At 41.6% G+C, this 25,908-nt stretch overlaps 1 protein-coding gene and 1 long non-coding RNA gene across 7 annotated transcripts in view; one reads left to right on the top strand and one right to left on the bottom strand.

The window, feature by feature from the left end:
* Window positions 1–25,908, bottom strand: part of ankfn1 (ankyrin repeat and fibronectin type III domain containing 1) — a 282,113-nt gene that overhangs the window by 37,938 nt on the left and 218,267 nt on the right. For all 6 annotated transcript variants that reach the window (XM_062970996.1, XM_062970998.1, XM_062970997.1 and 3 more), the window contains 6 exons: window positions 23,552–23,684; window positions 21,429–21,545; window positions 14,518–14,733; window positions 9,071–9,237; window positions 3,999–4,146; window positions 386–554 (listed from right to left, as the gene is read on the bottom strand). In XM_062970996.1, the coding sequence (XP_062827066.1) occupies window positions 386–554; window positions 3,999–4,146; window positions 9,071–9,237; window positions 14,518–14,733; window positions 21,429–21,545; window positions 23,552–23,684 (950 nt within the window). The remainder of the gene's footprint in view (window positions 1–385; window positions 555–3,998; window positions 4,147–9,070; window positions 9,238–14,517; window positions 14,734–21,428; window positions 21,546–23,551; window positions 23,685–25,908) is intronic.
* LOC134296331 (uncharacterized) overlaps window positions 24,463–25,908 on the top strand; it is a 37,184-nt gene continuing 35,738 nt past the window's right edge. The window contains exon 1 of the long non-coding RNA XR_010003036.1: window positions 24,463–24,711. This is a non-coding gene — a long non-coding RNA (uncharacterized LOC134296331). The remainder of the gene's footprint in view (window positions 24,712–25,908) is intronic.

Below are 25,908 nucleotides of genomic sequence, written 5' to 3'. Positions count from 1 at the left end.
CAAAAGCAACATTAGGACATTGTGAATCATTTCAACTTCCACTGAACAATTCCTGACACCTCCATTTCAGTGTGTCCTTATTCTGTCCACCTATGGTAGAGGGCTTCGTTGTTGGCTGAGATCACTTCTGTCTTTTTTTTTTTTTGCTTGCAAAAGTTACAACTAGAGCCTGGTAGCTGTGCCCTTTCTATTCCTTGTCTGTAGTCAGATAGAGAGTAAGGGAGAGAAAAAAGTTGTTGCCAAGAAATCATCACGTGATTTATTGACTCTCCTCTGGGATGGTGGAGAGGGGGGAGGCAAGGGCTGGAAGGGAACAGATACAACTTTGTGATTTTTATTATAAGGCAACTGGGCTAATATTTCTAGGTGAAGCAAGGTAGTATACCGAGTTCAAACATCTGAAGAGGGAGGTTAAGGAATCCTGAGTGCAGGGTGTAAGGGTTATTCTGTCCTGGGGCAGTGCAGACGTCGTCTGAGGGAGGGAGCAGGAGAAGAAAGGACACATTGTGACCCAGTTCCAACACCTCCTGTGTGTACAGACGGAAGAGCTTAGCCTGCAGAGGGACACGCACAGAGAAGAAATGGGGGTGGGGGGAGAGAGAAGGGGAGGCAAGAGTTACAACGCTGTATTTATATCAACAGCCCCCCCTCCATTGGTGTAAAGCTTCTAGAGCAAAGTTGCATAACACTAAGACTGGCATTTATTATAAAACATAAATGTGTATGTGCGTGTGTGAGAGCCCGTCTCTCTCTGTTAATTTTGCTTCGTAAAATAAAGATTTAAAGCTCTAATGTTCCATTAGAACACACACACCTATTAAAACGCACGCGCACAAAAACACACCCCTCCCCCAGAAAATAACATTTATGTTTCTTATTAGCCAGAAAACGATCACACTCCATGAGCTTTTCAAGATTATGATTGTATAATTATGTGAAAACAAGAAAATGAATTCAATTAAAAACCTTTAACTTTCAATTTAGGAGCTGGTTAGGAAAGCTATGCAGCCTCCCCGGCCCCCTTCTTTGGCTGCCTACTTTCCTTCCCCAGCCCTTTCCCCCTCCTGCCTGTCACCGAATAGGGCAATGAAAGAGATTTAACAAGTTACATTAAAAAAATTCAAAATCAAATGGCTAATATAGACTATATTTGAATGAGATCTACTTTGATCCAAAATAAAGGTGTGGGATCAGTTTGTGCTATGTCTAAGCTGGTTCCCTTTTCCAAAAGGGCCACCTTTATTTCAGTATTCCAGCCACTTAGGAAAAAGAAAGAAAACTTTGCTCATTACAGAGCAGCACCAACACATAAAAGGAGATGAACCAATGCACATATTTGTCCTAGCTGAATAGAAATCATGGATTTTATATACAAAACAATGCTGCCTAGAATATTTGTGATTCAACACACAGGGCTCCGTACAAACTTTTAAAAGCATTAATGGAAAACGTAGTCAATTTAAGATTAGACTAATACTCTCACATCACCGACTGTGAGTGTGATCAGGGAACATAGTTGATGCCAGTTGTAATATAATATCTAGAGCAGTGGTTCTCAACCTGTGGGTTCCCAGGTTTTTGCCTACAACTCCCAGAAATCCTGGTCAGTTTACCAGCTGTTAGGATTTCTGGGAGTAGAAGGCCAAAACATCTGGGGATCCACAGGTTGAGAACCAGTGATCTAGAAGGTCATATTTTAATTCTAAAGCATATACAATTTTATGTCAGTATACATTGCCAATAGTATTCTAGCCAAAATGTGCACATTTCAACATGCGACAAGAGTTCTATAGTTTTGAAAGAACCATTGAGAATATATCGTCATCTGCCTTTATCATTTGAACTTGACCTGTGGAAAGTGTAACCAAGGGCTGTTTGATCAGAAAGGCTGTAATGAAAATAGAAGATATGGTGGACTCCAAACCACATTACAGTTTTTATCAATCCTAGGTGAAGCTGGAAGGCTGCTGCCTTCCCCCCTTCTTCAGTGTTGCATGAGCATCTCTGACGTGTCAGCATGGAGAGCCCACAACAGCAGGGAGCTCTCATGGAGCTCTGAGGCTGTCTGGCAGTGGTGATGGCTGTGACATGGACTCCATCTATTCCAGTGGTTCTCAACTTGTGGGTCCCCAGATGTTTTGGCCTTCAACTCCCAGAAATCCCAGCCAGTTTACCAGCTGTTAGGATTTCTGAGAGTTGAAGGCCAAAACATCTGGGGACCCACAGGTTGAGATCCACTGATCTATTCCCCTTTTTCCTAAATAACAAACTTGGTCCGGCTGTCCTTAAGGTGCCAAAGGCATGGGATACTCTGGAGTTTCAGACAAACTCCAGGGTATCTCCTAACATGGGGCTCAGCCCAATTTACCACATAACAGAAACATGGAAGTTCCAGAACATTGTGGTGACAGCCAAGATCAACTACGTGGTAATAGACAAGCCCTCAGTCCAACAACACCTAGAGATCCACAGCTTGCTTAGAATCTTGTCCCTGGATCAATATACGTAGTTGTAGCCCTATCTAGGTGGAGCCCCGGTGGCGAAGTGTGTTAAAGCACTGAGCTGCTGAACTTGCAGACCGAAAGGTGCCAGGTTCAAATCCCGGGAGCGGAGTGAGTGCCCGCTGTTGCTCCAGCTTCTGTCAACCTAGCAGTTCGAAAACATGCCAATGTGAGTAGGTACCGCTCTGGCAGGAAGGTAACGGCACTCCATGCAGTCATGCCGGCCACATGACCTTGGAGGTGTCTACGGACAACGCCAGCTCTTTGGCTTAGAAATGGAGATGAGCACTAACCCCCAGAGTCAGACACGACTGGACTTAACGTCAGGGGAACCTTTACCTTCTAACCCTATCTAGATAGCTTGAGATCGTACTTTTTATCTCCACAAAATAGCCAACTCTCCTACACATATCAAGTTCACTACCTGTATGCATGATGGAGGCTTTCTCTGAGCAAACTATACCCGTGGTAAAACACTGTGAGTTTATACTCACAGGCATGCAGATTCCACCTATGATATGTGATCAACGCATGAAAGTCAGGAAGAGCATAAAGGTCAGTAGACATAATTAGTGAATTAGAGAAATAACAGTAATAAACAGCTTGCTGTGACCTGGTTTTGACATATCCTTGTTTAAAAGAAAAATAACTATGCTCTTTCTCTCCTCTGTGCACTGATTTACTGGCACATTTAATGCAATCTACAATAGACTGATATCTCTGTCAACATCTAGGCTACATTTCCAAATCCTTTTCTGTGATGGAATGGACATATGTCATCAGATAATGTGTCTGGTTCAGGAGGCTGTATAAACAATGAGACATCTATTACTGAACATGATTGCTTCAGTCTATTTGTTTTCAGTCAGCATGAGCTGAAGTGGGTTGCATAGAAAAAGAGTCACATGATACCATGCATCTAAATCTTGATATATATTGTTTTCATACTGTGTGGAACAAATGTAGCTCTGCAAAACATTTGTAGGCATGGGTAGTAGTGGCTCAGTGAAATGCCTGTGCACACTGGAAACTAGGGACCTGAGTGCACATAGGAACAATTGCATGGTTGACTCACCACAAACTTGTGTTTAACCAACACAGCTTCAAACAGCATTTCACATAGGAGCCAATTCTATATTAACTTAGAGGGGGCCACTTACTTTTAAAGTGGCAATTACAACCATGCCTGTAGTGAAGTCTTATGTTGGGATTCCACCTTGGGCTCAGAGTGCAGTTAGAGCAGTATTTTGAAAATTTGCTTTGGAGTACTAGCCCTGAAGTCTATAATGGAGCCTTCCTGCATCTGTTCTACAAGGAGCAAAATGTAGACCTCCTTAATCCGCAAGCATGCTCCTGGAAAACAAAATTGATCTTGAATCTGTTCTAGACCGTTAGCTTTGGAGAAGGAGGAGGACCATATAAAACCAGATCGCTTTCCTTCAAGTCATTGTATCCATTTTACATGAATAATACTGTAAGTGTCACGACACATAATACCTGTCGTAGAGGTAGATTGATCTGTTTAAGGAGAGCTTTCATTGCCATCTGGAGCTCAAAGAACAGACGAGTTGGGCACTCCGCAGAATGATCCATATTTTCCATAGATTCCGAGCCAGAAAGGCTTTGGATCCATTCCCACTCTTCTCTGTATACGGAGCGAGGTTAAAATTAGAAATATAACAAAAGTTCACAGCACAAGGAAGAATTTACTGTATGTATGTTTGGGCTCTGTTGAGGTTTTCATTCTCAGATAGTAAAATTCTCTAAACCTATAACAGGCCCGATTGTTTGTGGTTAAGAAAGGGCCAGCTTTCCGATTTCATTCTCTTTGAGCGTACACATCAAGTCGAAGACTTCGTTCCTAAGATCTAACACTCCTTCCCCTCCCCAATGCATGCCTTTGAAATATTTCAGCTTTCTTTGACATGTGGGCTGTTCCATGTTTCTATAATTTTTTAACACACATGCCTTGGGCTACAGTGGCATTTTTCCAGAGGGGCTCAATTTTCTCATCAGGCACTTCTAGCACTGACTATAGGCAGTGAAAATTGCTTGGGTTTTGCTAGATGTATTTCTTTTCCCTCTTAGCCTGTGGGTAGATAAAGTAGCCCAGACCATGTTTATATGGGGAAGAGGCACGGGACAATTTGGCAGCGGAGGGAGGTTGACCTTATTTTAAGGCAAGGGAGGGAGGCATGCCATGGTGTCAAAACAAGAGAAGGCCCTTTCAATAATCCTACACTTTTCATCTTCTCTCATTTGTAGTTTTGATTGGCATCAACACAACCCTCATCCAGAAGGGAGAAAGTTACTTCTTAAAAGAAATGTGTTCCATTTCCTAGCTCCTTGCTGCTATGAAATTAACTAACTTATTGCAGTCCATGCTGTTTTACTTGTTACGTATACATTAATTTCTGTTAACATTTTTGAATCGACAAAAGAATGACATCAAAGCCTGGATAATTCCTTTCCTCCTGCCTATTAAAATGCCCATGGAAAGGAACTTTTGAAATTAACTAGAACCTTTCGCCATTCCTTCAATAAAGCAACTTTACTCTTACTCATGACATTATTTCTGAAATATGACACTATTAACAGTCATGCTATCTATTTATGGGTAGCCACGTTAACCATGAAGCAAAATAAATCAAAATCCACAAAATACCAACTTTTCCTTGCCAACAAAAATGCATAAAACACACCATGAAAGCTTTCAAAGCTCTGATGGCTTCTTCATCTGTCAAAAAATGTTTAGAAACCATATAGAACAGTCTAAAAAACATGCTTGTGTTATCCGAAAAAGGGATACATTGGTGACTAGATGACTCCATGAGGGATGCTTGGCCAGGAAGACATGGGAGTGAAGACAGGTTGTGGGCTCAGAGCAATGGTTCTCAACCTGTGTGTCCCCAGATGTTTTTGACTTTCAATTCCCACACATCCTAACAGCTGGTAAACTGGCTGGGATTTCTGGGAGTTGTAGGCCAAAAACATCTGGGGACCCCAGGTTGAGAAGCACTGGTTTAAAGGCTTAAAGTTCACTTGTGAAGTCCTGAGCGCTTAAAGTCCATTTGTGAGAATGGGGAAATGAAAAGACTCTACAGCAGGAAGAGTCCTCCATTCACGTGAAGGACTGAATGCTAGAAGATCAGAGTTGCCAAACAGGCACATTAGGATGCAAGAATCTTTCATTTTTAAAAAATGTGTGGTGGTTCCCTTCTGTAACTGTCACTATTGCAAGTGATTGTTACTTGTGATTTTCAGGCTCTGACAATGTTCTCAATGGTTACAGGATGAATGGAGGCAAAGAGGACTTCTATCTAAGGAGCAGCAGAACATGTCTTGCTCTGTGTCACATGCTGGCAGTTTCCTAGCAGTCCTCTGCCTCATATCCTCCAACTGTCCCAAATGGCTAGGGTGAATCCTCTGTCATCCCATTTTTCCAGGTGCTTTAAAAATGTCCCAGTTTCTTTATCTCCCTCTCCTTTGTTCTTAACTTACTTCAATTGCTACAGACTGATTTGCTCTTAATTAACTGAGCAGATCAGAAGGAGAGGTTGCAGCAAAAGCCCTCCAATTGGCAGCCAAATGAACAGAAGCAAGAGCAGGATCCTTTTTGTGTGGTGTGACTGTAAATATAATAGTTACTTGCATAGTTATGAGAAAGGTGTGGCTTCATAATTTAAGTGTGCAATGAACTTTAGGCCAGTGGTTTTTATCATTCTGATTTTTAAATAAAATAAGAAAGCAAACAGTTTCTGTATTGCAATTCCAATTGTAACAGTAACCGGTCACTTAGGGGACTTGGAACTGCAATAGTAATGAAATATTTTGTAAAAATAAATTCTTCAGTTGTCAGTTTACCTCATGTGGGTAAAATGGCTTTAATAAGCCAATAATAAGCATTCACAAAGTTATTGCCTTTTGACTGTGGAGGCATCAAAGAGGTGGAATTCCACCAGTAGTGTATTGTCTAAGGAGGAATTTTGGGCTTCTGCATCAGTTGTCTCATAATTGTTTTTAAATACTTTGAAAATTTGATTGCTCATCCACCAACATAGACATCACTATTTCTATGGGAAACAGATGTAATCATCTAGTTTTGCAAGCCATCATCAAGTCAGGAAATAAATGATTAAAGCGATACTGTAAATATCAAGAATTGGCCACCAGTCTGTTACTCAGCAATCTAAAATAATAATAAAATTTTATTTATATATCACCCTATCTCCTCAAGAGGACTCAGGGCTTTTTCCAACATAAGCAAAACATTCAATTGCCAAAAGGAGACCATACAACAATATTAAAGACGGCCCGGAAACTACAATTGGTCCAGCACTCGGCTGCCAGATTAATAACGGGGGCGAGTTACAGGGAGAGATCTACTGCCTTGTTCAAGGAGCTCCACTGGCTGCCTTTTATTTTCCGGTCCCAATTCAAGGTGTATACCATCATATATAAAGCCCTAAACGGTTTGGGACCCACCTACCTTTGTGACCGTATCTCCTATCATAAGCCTACCCGATCCCTTCGTTCATCAGGGGAAGTTTTCCTGTCCCCACTCCTGATATCCCAGACCCGCCTTGTGGGAACAAGGGAGAGGGCCTTTTCTGCTGTGGCCCCCCGATTGTGGAATTCTCTGCCCGCTGAGATTAGGCAAGCCCCCACATTAAGCAGCCTTCAAGAAAGACTTGAAAACATGGCTCTTCCATTGTGCTTTTGGAGAGTAACTATTTTATATTTCTTTTCCATTGCTCCCTCTAATATCTATCCTCCAGAATACCCCACTTCCTTATGACCCTGTTTCGCTGTGGTTTTCATTTTATGTCTCTCACCCCGAGTTTTAACTTAATGTTCATGTGGTCTGCCCTTGTTTTTCATTGTTTCCTTGATTTATTTTGTAATGGATATTATTTATTGTATTGCTTATTGTGTTGTGATATGTTGTTCTTTTTATGCTGTTTATATTGTATTGTTTTGGGCATGGCCCCATGTAAGCCGCCCCGAGTCCCCGTTGGGGAGATGGTGGCGGGGTATAAATAAAGCTGTTGTTATTATTATTATTATTATTATTATTATTATTATTATTATTATTATTATAAAAATAATAATGGACGTAATAAAACAAGAACATGCAATTCTACTAAATTAACCACAAAAATTAAAATCCAGTTTCAGTATGTTCCTTCAACAGGTTCAAAATACCTGACATGGCCAACTATGAGAGGCTAGGCGAAGACTAGTGCAACAGAATATCATAGGGCCAGGAAGTGGATAAAGTGCAGAGCAGGATCCTAGTTGACAATCGGGGGGGGGGGGGGGGGGGGGGGGCTAGGGTTGAGAATCCTGCTTGCAAACCCGAAGGAACCACCAGGTTTTCAGGTCCTTGCAGAAAGCGGACAGCATAGGGGCTTGCCTGATCTTTCTGGGGAAGGTGTTCTAGAGTCAGACCACCACCGAGAAGGGCTTCTCCCTCGTTCCCACCAGCCGTATGTGTGACGGTGGCGGGAGTGAGAGGAGGGCCTCCCCGGCAGATCTTAGAGCCTGCACCAGTTTGTAAGGGGAGATGTGATCACAAAGATAGACAGGGGCCAAACCGTATAGAGCTTTATAGGTCATCACCTGCACCTTGAATTGGGACCGACAGCTTATTGGCAGCTAGTGGAGCTGCTTTAGTGGAGGCGTTATATGCTCCCTGTAGTTAACTCCAGCAAGGAGAGGCTGTAGCAATTTTATTTTGCCCGAGACTACAAGGAGGAGCAAGATCTCACCCCTTCCTCTTCTCTCTGCTGAGTTGTAAGTATACTCCTTTTGCCCTTTGTACAGTTTGCATCATGTGAAGTAAGATGAGAATAAGATGTAAAAGTGAGAGGAGAAAAAACTGGGATATGTTAAAAGCAGCTGAAAAGCAAGATGGCAGAACAATAATCAGGATTGTACCTGTCCAGTTGGGATAGGAGGAGGAGGATATGCAATGATCAAGTCTGTGCAGGGCTAGAAGAGAGCACGAGGGACCAGTTGGAAAACCTTTGCCACCTGGGAATCTTGGCTCTGCTTTCTGAAAGAAGTTTGAGTGTTGCATTGTGCAACTATTTAAAAAATAAATTGAAAAGATAGTCTAGGGTGAAAGGCAGGGGCTCAGGGGCTGTATGCACCTTGTGGACGCTACCTCTCTGTTTCTGCTGTAGTTAGAAAGCTGGACTTTGAGCTAGGATGTTGAGTGGGATTGCTATTATATGTCCCTTGTTTGGCACTGTATCAGCTGCTGTTTTTCCATTTTAGTTTCCTATGAGTGAAATGGGAATAAGAGCAATCTATCACCCTTGCAAACTGGCATAGCAGTTTTGATTGTAAAGCATCCTGTGAATTAACAGACTGCTTCTGATTGTAAAGCAGTCTGTGAATTAACAGAAAAGTTTAAATTTATGGATTTCTACTTAGAAGTAAATTCTACAGAGTCCAGTGTAATACTTTTTTCAAGTAAGCATATTTTGTGGTTGCAACAATGACATGCTAACTCAAAAGGAGATTGGGGTGGAGGGAAAGAAAGAAAGAAATTCTGTACTTACTTGGAGACATTGCTGTTGTCTCTGATTTTAACATGACACAGGATGTTGGGTAATTTTTGCAGCACAAGCACTTTTATCTGATCCACTGAGCTGCAAAGTTTCAGGTAGCCCAAATAAAGGCCAGGAGCCAGACGCTGTTGGCTTTTTCGATGATAGGAAAGTATATCCTGTTGGCAAAAAGAGAGAGAACATCAGACAAGAAAATCATTTGTTTCCTTACAAAAGGAAAATCTAGGATCAGAGGGTTTTTTTAATCCTGTTTTTTCTCTCTCCTGCCTTCCCCCAAAACACAGAAGTGTGTATTTAGGAACAGGTTATCATGAAATCCAGTGGGAGGGCTTTTATGTGTGTGGCAGGAATGGGAATTTTATGGTCCTCCAAATATTGCTGTATTGCAGGTCCCATATTATTTACAATTGGTTTATCTGGTCCATGCTGCTGAGCGCTTCAATGCAACAATATTTGGAAAGCCAATTCAAACCTGCGATTTAAGGCACAAATTTAACGAAACTAGTACAGATAAAATTTACATCAATATTTGTGTCTACTGGCCCTAACCTTAAGATGTATAAGGGCTTAATTGGAACAGAGATGTATACGTTTGCACCAATATACATAAAGGAGTGTATATTTGGGAGAAGGTCCTGAAAATAGAAGGTATAGATTGTGTATAGAAGGCATGGGCAAACTTCAGCCCTCCAGGTGGTTTGGACTTCAACTTCCACAATTCCTAATGGCCAGTAGGCCTGGTGTATAGGATATTGTGCCCAGACCTGGTTTATAGGATATTGTGCCAATAGTGCCTGGAGCATGGCTTGCTTAAGAAAAGCAACTCTTGATGATGAGTTGCCCATGAAAAGCAACTCTTGATGTATTTCAACATCATTGATGGATCAGCACCATCTTGAGGGCAGAAGCTTCTGTGTTCCTACATGTCCTTACTATTTCCTCAGGCTCTGAGGTTGCTGATAGAATGACATTGGCCATCCCTTCAACAGGAAGAGTTACGAGGCTTCCAGTCCAGGGTTGGATTTCATTTGGTCAATGATACTGGCTCCTGCTTGTTGTCTCCTGATGGCCCAGTTCTTAACTCTAGCAAAGTTTCTCAGGAAGAGAAGAATTCCACCCTAAACTGTGAGTAGATTTTGTCTCAAGGCTTTGGTCACATTGAACTTTTGAATGAAGTAATAAAAGCAGTTTCAGTTATGGCTTGCATAATTGCTACGAATCTACACATTTGTTTTCATTATGTGAGAGTACTGCAGATGTGAACTGAGTGATAAAGGATAGTGAAATGGGCAAGTAATTTGTTAAGTCCCATTTCCACATTGATCTGTGGTTTTTCAAAAAAAAAAAAAAAACGCTACAAGAAAGTTCATGTGGTTTTTTGATGCATTTCTCCAAATACATGTATTTCCATATGCAATTTTCCAAATGTACCCATTCCAATGAACATTTTTTAAAAATGCACACCAATAAACATCCCTCCATAGGCTAGAATATTTTGGTGCAGACATTTCCCTCACACCAAATTATGTACCCAATTTTACTTAATGCAGGTACTTTTTTGTGCCTTTTTCATAACTGATTATCTTGAGCACAAGAATGTGTGGGCTTTCGAGCTGCATTTCTTTTAATGGTTTCGTTTGGGGAAAGAGCAATAGGTTTGTTGGCATCAAAATGCAAACCCAATACATATTTTCCTCAGTCCTTTATAATGAAGAATACCCTAATTTTCCAAATGAGATTCTTTTTATTTAAAAATTAAGTATATTTCAAGTGTTTTACTAAATATTACTTGCAAGTTTGCATGTTTTTCTACTTGGGAAACAAACACTGTTTTCACTCACAACTCTATCTAAACCAGCTGAAATTAGGCCTGAGTGGCTTCATAGTGCAAATAATAGATGAGATCATTCCTTATATTTGCTAATAGGTAAAACACAGCCTGTAATTCAGTCCTTGGCAGTACTTCTCTCGCTTCGGTGGGCCCTTGAAGACTTCTGTGCAAGTGCAACACTTGGACGCCTGCAGGGTGCCAACTAGGACCTCCTCTGCTGCTTGGCTGCCCAGAGTTGTCCTGCAAAGGAGTGAATGAGCTTCTCTTTAAAGACCAGCCACTGGGTGTTGGTTCCTGGATATATCAACCAGATTAGTGCATGAGCCTTTTTTCTGATGCCACTTGGTAGTGATGCCAGGAGATGGCACTGGCAGTCAAGTGAGTGTGTGAGTCTTTGATGCCACCCAGTGGTAGTGGCCTAGAAGTGTCACCACTGAGTACATCAGCAATCAATCAAGAGCTCAAACAAGACCTTTTACATAATGGACATCGAGGTTTTGCAAACCCCACTACAAATAGTCATTTCAGTCTCTAACTCAAAGACACTCTTTCCAGCCATAGTCTCAGCAGCTCAATGTTACCACCCAGAAAAAGCTGGGGCATAAACATCCAGAGCTTTATAGAAACTTTCCAATGTACAAAGTACTGGCTAGCTATTGCTCTTTGCTATGATTGAAAAGCACTTGCAATGTAATAGGTCTAGTGATGCCAAGGAAAATATACCCAACCAGTGGTCAAATCAGAATAGAAATAGTCATCTACAACAATCCTACTTAAGCAATTTGGCATGGGTGGACTGCAGGGCTCCCCACACCACATGTTCCAGGGACTGGTACCATATTTGTGCCCATTGGGCACAATTGTTTATTTTTCTCCTGGAAGCTCACCACAGACTGGCAAACAATGGCTCAGGGATGGGCACCAGTCAACATAGCACTTATCTTAAAGAAGGTGCTTCCTATTTGCCAGCATATGACTTTCATGATGAGAAAGAGCCCCGATAGGCACCCTGTGTTTTCATGCATTTAACTAAACTTTATAGAAGAAAACATGAATGAGGGAATTCCATTTCCTTTCTTCTCTCTCTCTCTCTCTTCCTTCCTTTCCTTTCCTTTCCTTTCTTAAACATTTCCCTAATTATATCAAGCTCTGCGTGAAGGTGAAGATTGTCCTGATTTATGCGTAAGGCACATGAATCCATACTTTCTCCACTGGAACCATGGCATTATCTGGCACCACTACACTTGGCACCTAAGAGTGCAATTAGATCTTTTCCACTTGATGATTCAATAACCCCTCCATGAAAGGTTGGAACCTGATAACAATGCACAAGTTAGGGAAATTGGCCTTACCCTCTGCCCTAACAGATTGTTGGTAGCAACTCAAACCTGCTTCTTTTTATAACCTGTAAATACATTTCCATGATGCAAGGATTGCATAGATAGGTTTTCCATAATCTAATGCACATATTTTTCAATGAGGCAAAAAATTATATCAGAAACAAATATGGGAGGGGGTTATTATTAACTGTTGATTTTCAGCACTTACTTCTTATTAGTTCAACTGGCTTCTCTGGAGCCATTTTGTAGTAAAATGGCTTGGTGAGATTAATGTTTGCAATAGTTAAATTAGAATCATTGGGTTGGAGGGAGACATAGGCAGGACTCAGTTTAAGCCAGGGAGTTATTCGGGTTTCTGGTACCAGAGCTTGTCTGCATTTTGGCATTTCAGGTTAAACCAGCTATGTGGAAAGCAGGACCTGCTGAAGAAGAAAGGGACATAATATCATGATATGTCAGGAAGACCAAATCCCTTGGTTGGTCTTGACTGTTAAAGTGCCATGGTTATCCTTGCTATTTGTGGGTAAGTTGCTCGTTTCTGGGTTCTGTTGATTTGTCCCAACCTTTGGGCTTCCAGGTGTTTTATATTTCAACTCCCAAAAATCTCAGCCAGTTTACCAGCTGTTAGGTCCAACACACCTGAAGGCTCAATGTTTGGGAACCACTGGTCTAGAATTATTCTCTCATTGGCAGCTGAATTGGATAGCTTAGGTGCCTTCTTGTTCCTTGAAGAACCCAATGTTTCTTCCTAACTGTTTGCCTTAGAATCTTTTCTTTAGCTTGTTTGCTTGGAGCTTTTACAAGGCCTTATGAGGGTCCTGATGAAATTAGTTTGGATTATGTTCCACCGGAATCAGGAAAGCAAGTTAATTTAAGACCTTAACTGGAAAACCATTATTTTAATGGGAACAGAGTTCAATTAACTTGGACTATACCTAAAAAGGGAGGGTTTTTTTTGGTCTAGCTCCATCTTTTCTTTCTGGACTGATATGTGGACCAGAACATAGTTATCCTCCAATTTTTCTTCAGGACACTCTGAACACTGAACTCTGCTCAAGGACTGAATACAAAAATATATTATGGAAAGTTGCATCTAGAATTGCTTATTATCATAAAAGTCACATGTAAAAATGCAGATGTCAATGATCTAAAATGTGTTTTGTTCTCTTTTTATAAAGCCACAGACTGATGCAAAAATTTGACTTAATGTTCTTATACACCAGTGGTTCTCAACCTGTGGGTCCTCAAGTATTTTGTCCTATAACTCCCAGAAATCCCAGCCAGTTTACCAGTTGTTAGGATTTCTGGGAGTTGAAGGCCAAAACATCTGGGGGGCCACAGGTTGAGAACCACTGTTATACACAATTAACTGAATCAAATGAATGAACACTAAGTGAAACTGACAGAGAGTAGAAGCAGGCCGATTCATCTGTAAGGACAGTGGTTTGAACCTTTGGTCCTCCAGGTGGTTTGGACTTCAGTTCCCACAATTCACAACAGCTGGTAATATGGCTGGGATTTCTGGGAACCAAAGTCCAAAACACCTTGAGGACCAAAGGTTGGGAGCTACTATTAGGAGATCCAATCCATAGTCCATTAATTTTTTTGCCTCTTAAAGGAAATGTCCAATAGTTTTGTTTTTGCAGTGCTTGGCAAATATATTCTTTGGGATTGTACATATGCATTGACCATGCTGCCTGGAAGATTCTGGAAGATGGTAGTCTCCAAAAGCAACTACTCCAAGGTCTGGTGTGTGTGTGAGAGACAGTGAATGAGAGATAGATAGATATTAATCGATGAGAAGAATGGTCCACTCAAACTGTATGGCTATGTTCCAGAAGCATTATCTCCTGACGTTTCACCCACATCTGTGGCAGGCATCCTCAGAGGTTGTGAGGTCTGTTGGAAACTAGACAAGTGGGGCTTATATAGTTCCCAACAGACCTCACAACCTCTGAGGATGCCTGCTATAGATGTGGGCAAAATGTCAGGAGAGAACAGATGGAACACAGCCATACAGCCCAGAAAACTCACAGCAGCCCAGTGATTCTGGCCATGAAAGCCTTCGACAACATAAAGTTGAATATTTCCTCAGATGCCATGAGCCACCAAAAACTCCAAAAGGTGAAAATTTATCACATTCCTTGTGGACTACAGCAAGTTTGTAGACAGACTGGATTTCACTTACAAAAAGGGCCTTTCCATCAAAATAAGCATTTGGCTAACAACAACAACAACAACAACAACAACAACAACAACAACTTTACCTGGATTGTAATGAGCAGGATGTCTAATGATGTTGGCTCCTCTGGCGTTGAAAGGGATTTTCTCTGGCTTTGTAGCTTAGAGATCTGCATCCATTTGCCATTAAAAAAGGAATAGAGAGTCTCCACCTCTCTTATTGTAACTATGATAATGTTTCCATGCCGGTCCTTGATAGGCTCGTAATAGACTCGGCCCAAGTTGTGTGTCCCCAGCAGATTCTATGGGAATTAAGACAACATAGAAACATTGGTAGGAGGAGATCAGAACTTCTGATAACATAAACCATCTCTGTAGTCAACCAGTGCCATGGAAGTGCAGAAAGTACAGTTTCATAAAACCAATGATCAGCTTTCTGTGCTGAACGTTGTGTGGTTTTGGAAAATCGCCATTCTTTGGGCAAGCTACACAGCTTGCATAGAAAAAATGGTGCAGTTTCCCAACATTTGGTAACCCAAAACTATAGGATGAAAAATGTTTCCAATGTTCTTGACATTTAGTGGGAAAACTGAGATTTACCATCCCTATAAGCAGAGTTTGTGAACTGACATTCCCCAGTGTAACATAAGAGTTCTATAGATGGAACTCTATTACGACTCCCTGCTCATAATCCCCAAGACTTATGGGTTTGCTAAGAAAGCCTCCTTGAATGATTATCTCATGACCAGTCTTCCCTTGAGATTCCCGGTGGTTCAGTGGAGTATGTCCTTGTTCTGTGTCTGGATATGGGTCATAGACAGATGCTAATCTGATTCCTCATGTTCTTCAATCATAGAATTGCCATTCTGGTGAGGTGTGCATCCTGTGGGGAGTCATTGCAGAAGTTGGAGGAGAATCCCAACTTACACGATGAAAAAGAACTAGAGACATACACAGCGTAAGGTGGATTTACACTTTTGCATGTCAGTAGGAGAAAATGATCAAAGTCTTCCTATTCTACAGCATTAGTGCTGTTCAAGTGGCAGACAGAAAGGAAAAACAATGGGGTAGAAGAAAAAATTAAGTGAAAACTAGTCTGCCATAGGCTCCAATATCACATCACGCTGAAATCAATGGCGACACTCCCTCTGACTTTTAATGGAACTGGATCACATCCATGGGCTTAGATCTCTACTCACAGATGGTAATAGGAGTTTCAAAGGAAAGAGAATTAATTCAACATGGAGAGTATCTGAAACATCTTCCATTTATATCTTAGTGCAGCTAAGAAGAAAAACTCTTGTTTAGATGGCTCACTAGCATATGGATGAATGGTTTACATCAGCATCCTCTAACTGAGCACTTTCCATATTTTGGGTGACAAATCCCATCATCTCTAACTTCTGGCTGTGTTGACTGAGCAAGCAAGAGTTTTAATCCAAAACATCTGCAGAGAGTCTGGTTGGGAAAGGGTGGGTTAGTTCACATGTCACCCTTTTAATAAGTCATCACATACTAGTAGACTTGTATATTGGAGCATTTGGTATCACAACACACACAGATGTTGATTTAACTGTTACTGTGGTTGCTTCCCTGAGTGTCAGTAATGAATTGGAGTTCCAAACTAAAGGAATGATTTTTATCTCCTGCATAAAACCAATTCTATGGCAATTCACAACGTGTCCCTTTTTGCCGTGGTGGAAGTGAAAATCCAGGCTACACTTATTGCACATATTGCAGTTGATTGCTATATTGATGATCTTAGCTAAAGAATTTTACTTTTGATGTTATATTGCATATTAACTGTATTGAATTTGAACAGGCAAGATCTGTATGCCAGTTGTTTTATAATGTTTCATATTGTTGTTCTTTTATATGGTTTTACATTGCTGCTCTTCTAATATTGTGTCATTGAGCCTGCCTACTTTCTCTCTTCTCCAGCTCTAAGAATCCCTACCTCATAATGTCTCTATGGCAGCACTCTGGCATGCTCTCTTTGTGGCTCTTTCTTTCCCCTCATAAACATTTCTTTCCCAGGGACATTGCAGAGGGACACTTCATTTAGCAATAGCAAATCCTTCACCTAGCAACAGCCAATCTAGTGACATCACAAAGGGCCACTTCACCTAGCAACAGCCTTGTGGTACTGACAGATAGACAGACAAACATACATACATACATACATACATACATACAGACTATCTCAACCAGAGAAGTCAGCCATAGCAGAGAACTTGATGAACCAACCTGGACACAGCGTATCATTTCAGAACACAGAAATGCTGGACTGCTCTCACAACTATCATGTCGGACTACACAGAGAAGCCACTGAAATCCATAAGAAGCATGTGGACAATTTCAACAGAAAGGAGGAAACCATGAAAATGAACAAAATCTGGCTACCAGTATTAAAAAAACTCTAAAATCAGGACAACAAATAAAGAAAAATACTCTGAAAACACGGAAATTCCAGACATGAAACAATCAGGGCCAGTTAACACCTTCAAACAAAGAATTCCTACAGGCAGGAAGCAGCCAGGCCTTGAAGCTGCAAGACTTTTCAATGCTAATCAAGGTGATTAATTGCAACATTCACTCTTGCCTCCAACAGACAAGAGTTCTTTCTCCCACCCTGGACATTATTCCACAGATACATAAACCCCATTTGCCTAGTTTCCAGAAGACCTCACAATCTCTGAGGATGCCTGCCATAGATGTGGGCAAAATGTCAGGAGAGAATGCTTCTTGAACATGGCCATACAGCCTGGAAAACTCACAGCAACCCATACATACATACTTTTTTTATGTAGAGATATTGTAATGCATTCACATTGTTTTAATTTACATTTGCTTTATATTTATTGTTAGCTGCCTTAAGTCTCTATATCAGGAGGAAGACAGGATAAAAATAAAGCAAATAAATAAAATAAAATATATACACTTGTCAAATCATCCCTGGCAAGTGTCCCAGAGAAGCCTGTTTGGGTACCACTCCGAACTGATGCGAGAGAGACTTGTGGTCTGGCCCGAGACAGCTTTTCTTATCCTTCAAAAGGCAGCTCCATATATGGGCCCATGGACTGACTTCACAGCAATCAGTTCCTGAAGAGATGCCCAGATGTCTCAAAGAAAAATCCCTAGCATTTTAAATATGCTCCTTATTTTGGAAGTTTTCAAAAGATCTACAGTAAGCTCATAAGGCGTGGGAGTTGTTTGAAAAGGGGGGGGGGGGGCTGAATTGACAATGTGGCATTTGTACATGTATGAAAGCTGAGGGGCTGTGCATTAGCCTTAATGACATTCTCATCTGATAGATAAAGCCACCCTGCGCGGGCTTATCTGCACTTAGCAGACACTATTTGCTTTTGCACAGCATTATTAAAATTGTTTATAACTTGGGAACGCCAGAGCAGCTAGCACAGTGACTGCCATTTAGAAGTGACTTTAAGTAGCTATTTTAGCTTTCGGCATCCCCATCCAATGCACACAGTAGGCGTTCTGTATCCTTACGGGCCCTCTTCTCTTCTGCCGCTGGTAAAGATTTGCTCAGTCTCAGACAGACTTATTTGATTTTGTACGTCTGTGTTGTACCATGTGGAGGTTATAAGGACATGATGATCAATATGATTCTTTTACCGTAAGGCAGGGGGTGGGAATCATGTGGCCTTTGCAGGGTGGGGGCTCCCATCAAACAAAAATTGCTTTTGGTTAGAAAACAAAATCAAATTTTCCAGCCAAAAATGCCATCTGGAAAGTACAATGATACAATGATAACTCAAAAGGCTATTTCAGCCTATTCAAATGGCAAGAAAACAAAATTGACTGGAATTGACACTCTAAATGTCACAGGGATTGAAGGGGGCTATTCCCAAAGGACACGGAAAAGTCAAAATTGGCCTGTGGATTCCCTGATCATATCCACCTCTGCCATGGGGTAAACAAAGCAGAAACGTAAGACTTGTAATTCACATTTGTTACGTGGCTGGACACCAGGTGAAGATGGGATTTTCTAAAACTAGATTCATCCTAGCTTTTATTGTTAATGCTATGGATGGCACTACTGATATACAACATGACTTTTATACTGCTCTTTATTCTTTTCACAAACTGTATCAGACCAGAAGTTTAAGATCACACTTCTCACCATTCCTAGCCACAAGCTGGAGCAGATGGGAGTTATATTCCAAAATACCCAGACAGCACTAGATTTGGCAACTTTGGTCTCCAGTGCTTCTACATGCATAAATCTTCATATAGCTTAATATCAGGAGAGAACTATGGAAACTTATAGGAAACATGGAGATGGCATCCAAAGAAGTATTTTTGTTCGGAGTTCTTTCCTTTTCCTCAGAGACAGGCAATGGTAACCTCTTCTGAACAAATCTTGCCAAGAAAACCTGCGATAGGTTTGGTTTAGAATCACTATAGCTCAGAAATTCAACTTAGCATCACCATAGGTTGGAAATGAAGGCACATAATAACAAAAATAGCAATAATGCCATGGGTTACTGAGAGTTTTCTGGGCTGTATGGCCATGTTTGAGGTACAGTTTCTCCTGATATTTTGCCCACATCTATGGTAGACATCCTCAGAGGCTTGTGAGGCTTGTTGGAAACTAGCCAAGTGGGGTTTATATATCTGTGGAAGATCCAGGGTGGGAGAAAGAACTCTTGTCTGTTAGAGGCCAGCATGAATGTTGCAATTGGTCACCTTGATTAGCACTGAATAGCCTTTCAGCTTCAAGCTCGGCTGCTTCCTGCCTGAGGGAATCCGTGGACCTTCCACATATATATAAAACCCCTAGTTTCCAACAGACCTCACAACCTCTGAAGATGCCTGCCACAGATGTGGGCAAAACATCAGGAGAAAATGCTTCTGGAACATGGCCATACAGCTTGAAAAACACACAGCAGCCCAGTGATTCTGGCCATGAAAGCCTTCCACAACACATTGAACAATGCCATGATTGAGAAGTAGTTCATGCAAAACAGTGCCCTCTAAAATGGTAGACAAGACAGAATGAGGGAGGACAATGGTGTAATGGTGAGGTTCTTTGTCTCTCCCTCAAATGCAAAAATCAGTTTGAAAAAAGTTACTTTTAAAAACAATGCCATGTTATGGAAAACAGCCATGGTGGCAAGGAATTCTGGTAGTTGGAATCCAAAAAGCAACTTGTTCAAGCTGTGAAAGAAGTAGCAATGAAGCCTGTTATGGAGGTTGACATTTTTAAAAAAAGATTTTTCTTTTAAGTCCTTTCTGGGCTATCTCTAGAGTTCTTTTCTCTGGCTACATCTCATTAGTGGAGGGTGAGTATGTTGCAATAATTTGAGTATTGGGTTAGGCCGGGCTGTGGTGCAGGCTGGTTAGTAGCCAGCTGCAATAAATCGCTATGACCAAGAGGTCATGAGTTTGAGGCCAGCCAGTGGCCGGAGTGAGCATCCGACCATTAAAATAAAAAATAGCCCTGCTTGTTGTTGACCTAAGCAACCTGAAAGATAGTTGCATCTATCAAGTAGGAAATTTAGGTACCACTATGTGGGGAGGCTAATTTAACTAAATTTACAACACAATAAAACTGCCACCAGTGTGCAGAAAGGAATGAGGAAGTCGGCATCACAGTGGATGATGAAGCAGCTGCTCCCCCTGTGGCCAGAATCGAGCATACCCTCAGGAAGCTGGAAGCTGGAGAAGGTTACATTGCCTTTGTGTCTGTGTCTGTCTTTATGTTCATATGGCATTGAATGTTTGCCTTGTATGTGTACAATGTGATCCGCCCTGATTCCCCTTCGGGGTGAGAAGGGTGGAATATAAATACTGTAAATAATAAATAGTTCTCAACCTGGGGGCCCTAGATGTGGCCTACAATTACCAGAAATCCCAGCCAGTTTACCAGTTGTTAGGATTTCTGAGAGTTGAAGGCCAAAAACATCTGGGGACCCCAGGTTGAGAACCACTGGGTTAGGGCTTCCGGAGATGAATATTTGAGTCCCTGCTCAGCTGTGAACAGCCCACAGGGTGACATTGGGCAAAACACACCCTCTCAATTTTAGAAGAAGGCACAGTATGAGTCTCGTATCAGCAAGGGATACATTATCGTATCTCACTTTGATACAGGTTTTTAAAATTTTAAAGTTTTAAAGGTTGGGGTTTTGAAGTTTTAAATTTCCTGACCCTTAGACCTGATGTGTTTGTGCGGGACTGCGTCCCTCTTCTTATGAGCTGGTCATTAACTATAATAAAGTGAACTTGAACTTGAACATTGATACATCAAAGCATAGATAATAGTAAACGCAATTGAAATAAAGGATTTCTCACCATGAAAATTATATAATTGTGTTGGAAAATCAGAAGTGAATGAATGAAACTATGAATATGGGTGTTGTACTGTGATGGCAAATTCCTCTGACAAAGTTGCCTTATGTTAAAGTCAGTGTGAAAACACATAACAACAGCAATAAATTAATGGAAACTGAATTTATTTCTTACCCTCATATCACTCAGGTCACAAGTTCAGTATCCATTCATACACACCCTTGCAACACTTGATCAATTTCCTGACCAAAAATAATATTTCTTCATTCCCTAGGTAAACCACAGGTTATCTCTTGCCAGCACTTATACTAGTTTAAAGGCGCTAGAAGGGATTGTGAAAAAAATCACAGAAAGGATTGTGGTAGCTGGAGTATCAAGCTCCTTCTGCTAAGCCATATATTTGCTGAATCTATACTTCCTGACAAACTAGTGTGTATTTGCTATGTCACATTTAATTCCCTCCTCTGCCTATTTCTTCCTCCTTCAGGGTGCATTGAGGATATGCTAGCGTTGGCCGGGGTGTCAGACTCCACTGCTTGTTTCACAGTAGATGATAATTCTCCCCCAGAGAATAAGTCAATGTTGGGGAAAAGTGCTGAAGCCAATGACAAGTGGCAGCTCTTTCCCTCTCAGGTCATCAACTCCCATAAACCTGCTATCCAAAAGAATAAGGTGCCACACTAACCTGTAGTTGGGCTGTTGCAGAGAGCATTTTCTGTCTGGTTTGAAGCACGGTAGAAGACGACACAGAGACAGACATGTTTTGCCTCAGCCACCTGATATCATCCCACATGCAAGACAGCTGCAAAATGTAATGTAATTGGGGAGTGTGGAGAGGGAGAGAGGGAGAAGAAGAGAAAGGAAAGGGGAGATGGGAAGAAAGAGGGAGAATGAATGTGTATTTTTCAAATGGAGCTGTTGTCCATTTCAGCTTCAAGGTAGCAAAATGTTGATGGTAGTTAATAAGTAGAAAGATGTAGCACCCAACCTACATAAGATACATAGGTCTCTCAGCATCATCCCATCTGTGCACTATCTCTGGTCAGTGTGTCATCGCTGGGTCCAGAAGGAACATGGAGAGGGAGGAAGGCCATTTGCACATGGCACTTCTGACCCTTAACACATCTCTGGCCAGTTTTCACTAAGATGGTTTAGTCATCTCTATTTCTATTTATGTTTCAAAAAATAAAATAATATGAAATGGAGAACATTTACACCAGTGGTTCCCAAACTTATTTGGTGCCAGGGGGCGCCCTTTCCAGAAAAAAATATTACTCAGCGCCCCCTGGAAAGGGGTGTGGCTTAGAGGGGTGGGAGTGGTTCCTGCTCAAGAGGGTGGGGCTGAACCTCTCCGCTAGTCCAAGATGCAGGGCTGCAAGAGGGAGGTGGGGGGGGTCCACAAATGGGTGGCCAGGATTGGGATGGGCGGAGTTACGAGCTCTGAGGCAGGGCTGAGCTTCTATCCCTGTCCTGTGGCGCCTACCAGGATGCAGGGGGCAGGGCTAGAGGAGGGGGCGGGGCCTCTTCCCAAGTGCCTGATGAGGCTGGACCTCTATACCCCGCCCCCGTGTTCTAACAAGCGCCTCAGGGGAGGCATACAGAGGCCCAGCCCTGTCTTGGGAAGAGGCCCTGCCCCCATCCCTAGCCCCACCCTTTAATCCTAAAAGGCCTCTCAGGAGAGGTATAGAGGCTCAGCCCTGTCTCGGGCTCTTGGAAGGAGGCCCCACCCCCTTCCCTAGCTCCGCACTCTGTATCCCAACAAGCGCCTCAGGAAAGGTATAGATTCGGTATAGATTCGGGCTCAGCCCTGTCTCCAGCACTTGGGAAGAGGCCCCTCCCCTCCCCTGGTGCCGCCCCTGTGTCCTAATAGGTGCCATTACCACCCCCCTGGATCGCTCCAGCGCCCACCGGGGGGTGGTAGCGCCCACTTTGGGAATCACTGATTGACACCATTGCATCCTTTTGAATTAGAAGCACAATATAAAGGATCTTCCCCCATCAAATTCTGGATCGATCAAAATCATTTGACCAATGAGATTTCTTTCTAGAAACTGTTATTTAAAAAAAACAATGGATGTAGGCATGGAATACATTACTGGAACATCAGTATGGAAATTGCTGCTTTACAGATATATACGAGGGCTATCCAGAAAGTAGGTTACATTTTGGAATTAAAAATGAACAAGGTACAGTATAGGAGAAAACATTTACCATATGCAGTTGAAAGCCACACCCAAATACCACTTCTCAACATAGTCGCCATTCAAATCTAGGCATTTATCATAGCGATGAATGAGCTTGGCAACTCCTTCCCCACAAAACTCTGCTGCTTGAGTCCTCAACACAGCATGTTGGCGACGATGCACAGCTGTGGGAAGGGGTGACCGGCTGGTTGAGGACACAAGTGGCAGAGTTTTGTGGGGAAGGTTTGAGCACAGGTGATGTCTAGTTTGGTGCCAACCCAAGCAATACATCACACAAGCCCAATAGCACTTTTCCTCACATTATTCCTATTCCTTCTCCTGCCTCAGTCTGTGTCAGGAGCTCCACTGAGCTCTCAAACGTATTTCAGTTTGTGAAGCAAAAGGAGAAACCTCCCATAGACTTCTGGCTATCCCATATTTGGCTGCACTGATTTTGATTTTTTGTGGCTCTCTGGAGCTTGTTCAATGACAACCTGATCACTGAGCATTCTGGCTATGGCTGATTGAAGTTTAGATCCAAAAAAAAAGCTTGTAGGTTCACATGTCTACAACATGGCCTAACCTATGAAGTTTGAGGCATGTGAGGAAAAGACTGGAACTGTACCTTTGTGAACCAGAGAAAATCTTGCATAATGGAACTGGTGTGGGAATCATCGATTTCCACTATTGGGATTTGATCTTCATTGGTTACCAGCATGTTATCTTTGTAATAAAATATCACAGCTAAATAAAGACCCCTGCAACCAAAGGAGAAAAACAGGAATTAGAAAACTGCCCCGGGAAGGTTAAAAATTTGTGCATTGTGGAGTAAGAACGAGTTATTATGTTTTTCTTTTGGCTTGGAAACGGACTAAAGTAACCCATTTTACAAAATCACAGAATTTCCCTGAAATGTCATGATACCAGGTCCCAGCCAATACTACAAAATGTGTTCAAAAATGCCAGAATTGGTGCTGCCTTCCTTACTGAAGTAAAACAACTCATGTCAGGTTTTTTAAAAAAAAGAATGAATTCTGATTGGACAAACAGCAGCACATGATTAGACTTTTCTGTCTTTTGCAATCAAAAGTGAACACTGTGCATGTGTATGTGCCTTTAATATTTTGTATTATATTTTGAGATAAGGCTGGTTTGCATTGGGATGTGCAAGAGCAAACCCAGTCTGTTTGTTATCTGATTCATTTTGTTATTAAAACATTCCATTTTTAAAAGAACGAAGATATCAGTTCCTGGAACTATCTCAGTCTTGAACCACACACATTCAGTATACGTTCCAAAAGAATTGCGAGGGAAGATAATTTCTGGGTGGGCAAGCTGTTCCCTTCTCCAACGATCCTTTCACTAAGAAACAACTTAGTCTCACTCATTAGCTTCCAAGAGCTCCCCTGGTCATGATGTGAAGACCATAAATCATAGCACTCTGAGATTTACAGCAATATGCCTCAGTGTTGTGTCCACCTGAATCAATGGGGTTATTTTGGATTTGCATGAGTGTAACAGAGCATCATTTTGTTCAGCCTATCTGTGGCACTGTTTACACAAAATCTTTAAAATATTTACATTTGTAATTAGTTAATACATTAACCAGTGGATTTAGTGAATTGAAGGACCTCTAGGGACCTCTTTGGAAAGAACCAACCTCTTATCAAAATACAAAGAAGAAGGAAAAAAAGTCAAGCTGAACTCTCTTGCTGATGAAAGAAGACATAATCCAGCAGCATGGATAATGTTCCTTCATGGAGACCGAAGTTTTGAGAAGCAGAGGTAGGTAATTTCTGCCTCTCAAAGGTTACATTGGGATAGGGGATAGCTGAAAACATTATCCCACCTCTGAGCTTGCAGGTAAAGCAGCTGCCTGCAGAACACGCTTTCCTTGACTGTGAATAAATTTCACTGCAGGGAAAAAGTAAAGTCTATTTTTGAAAGGACTTATTGCTAGCTATTTAACGATACTTATTTTACAGCATGAGAGCAGAGTATGTGTGTGTAGATTGCAACTTTAGTGCATATAGGCTTAGCTGGGCATAAACTCTATTAGTCTCAATGACATTTGTTTCTGAAGAAAAATTAGGCCCACCCTAGAATCCCGTCCATTGACAGTTGAATCTCACCCAATGGACTAGTACTGAAACGGGTTTAATTTTAAATGAATATGTTGTGCTAATAGTAATTGTGTTGATATTTTATTATGGCTGTGTTGTGTGTTATACTAATAGTAATTGTGTTGATGTTTTTATTATGGTTGTGCTGTATGTTTCTTGTTCTGGTAATTGAATGTTTTATTTATGATGAAAACCGCCCTGAGTCCCCTCGGGGAGATAGAGCAGTATATAAATAAATAAATAAATAATTATTTACACAACGACAAAGTATGACACAGCAAACAAGATAGATATGCTGGATTTTGTATCACAAAATCACAAGTTGAACATTTCCCAAGCGTTTAGGACTGTGTGATTTTCTGATGATGAGCGCAGATCCCAGTAAGGTGGCCTTTTGCAGTTGACAGATCATAATTTTGTCAATGTCTATTGTTTCCAAACGCCGGCTGAGATCTTTTGGCATGGCACCCAATGTGCCGATCACCACCAGGACCACCTGTACTGGTTTCTGCCAGAGTCTTTGAAGTTCAATCTTGAGGTCCTGATAGCGGCTGAGTTTTTCCTGTTGTTTTTCATCAATTCGACTGTCACCTGGTATAGCAACATCAATAATCCAAACCTTATTATTATTATTATTATTATTATTATTATTATTATTATTATTATTATTATTATTATTATTCCAGGAGGCAGGTAAGACAGGTGGTGGCTGAGAGTGCTCCAGAGGGTTCTTAGCCATCACATGCCTTTCTTAAGCTGTCCTCCCGGCAGAAGGATGGGTCCACTTGCACCGTCCTTCTACCAGGAGGAGGGCGAGACACACGTGGCTGAGAGCACTCCATAGGGTTTTCAGCTGCTG

The sequence above is a fragment of the Anolis carolinensis genome, chromosome 2 (genome assembly GCF_035594765.1).
Source record: "Anolis carolinensis isolate JA03-04 chromosome 2, rAnoCar3.1.pri, whole genome shotgun sequence".
NCBI lineage: Eukaryota > Metazoa > Chordata > Lepidosauria > Squamata > Dactyloidae > Anolis > Anolis carolinensis.
Note: the sequence above shows the minus strand (reverse complement) of the source record. Positions and strands in the feature narration are given on the sequence as shown.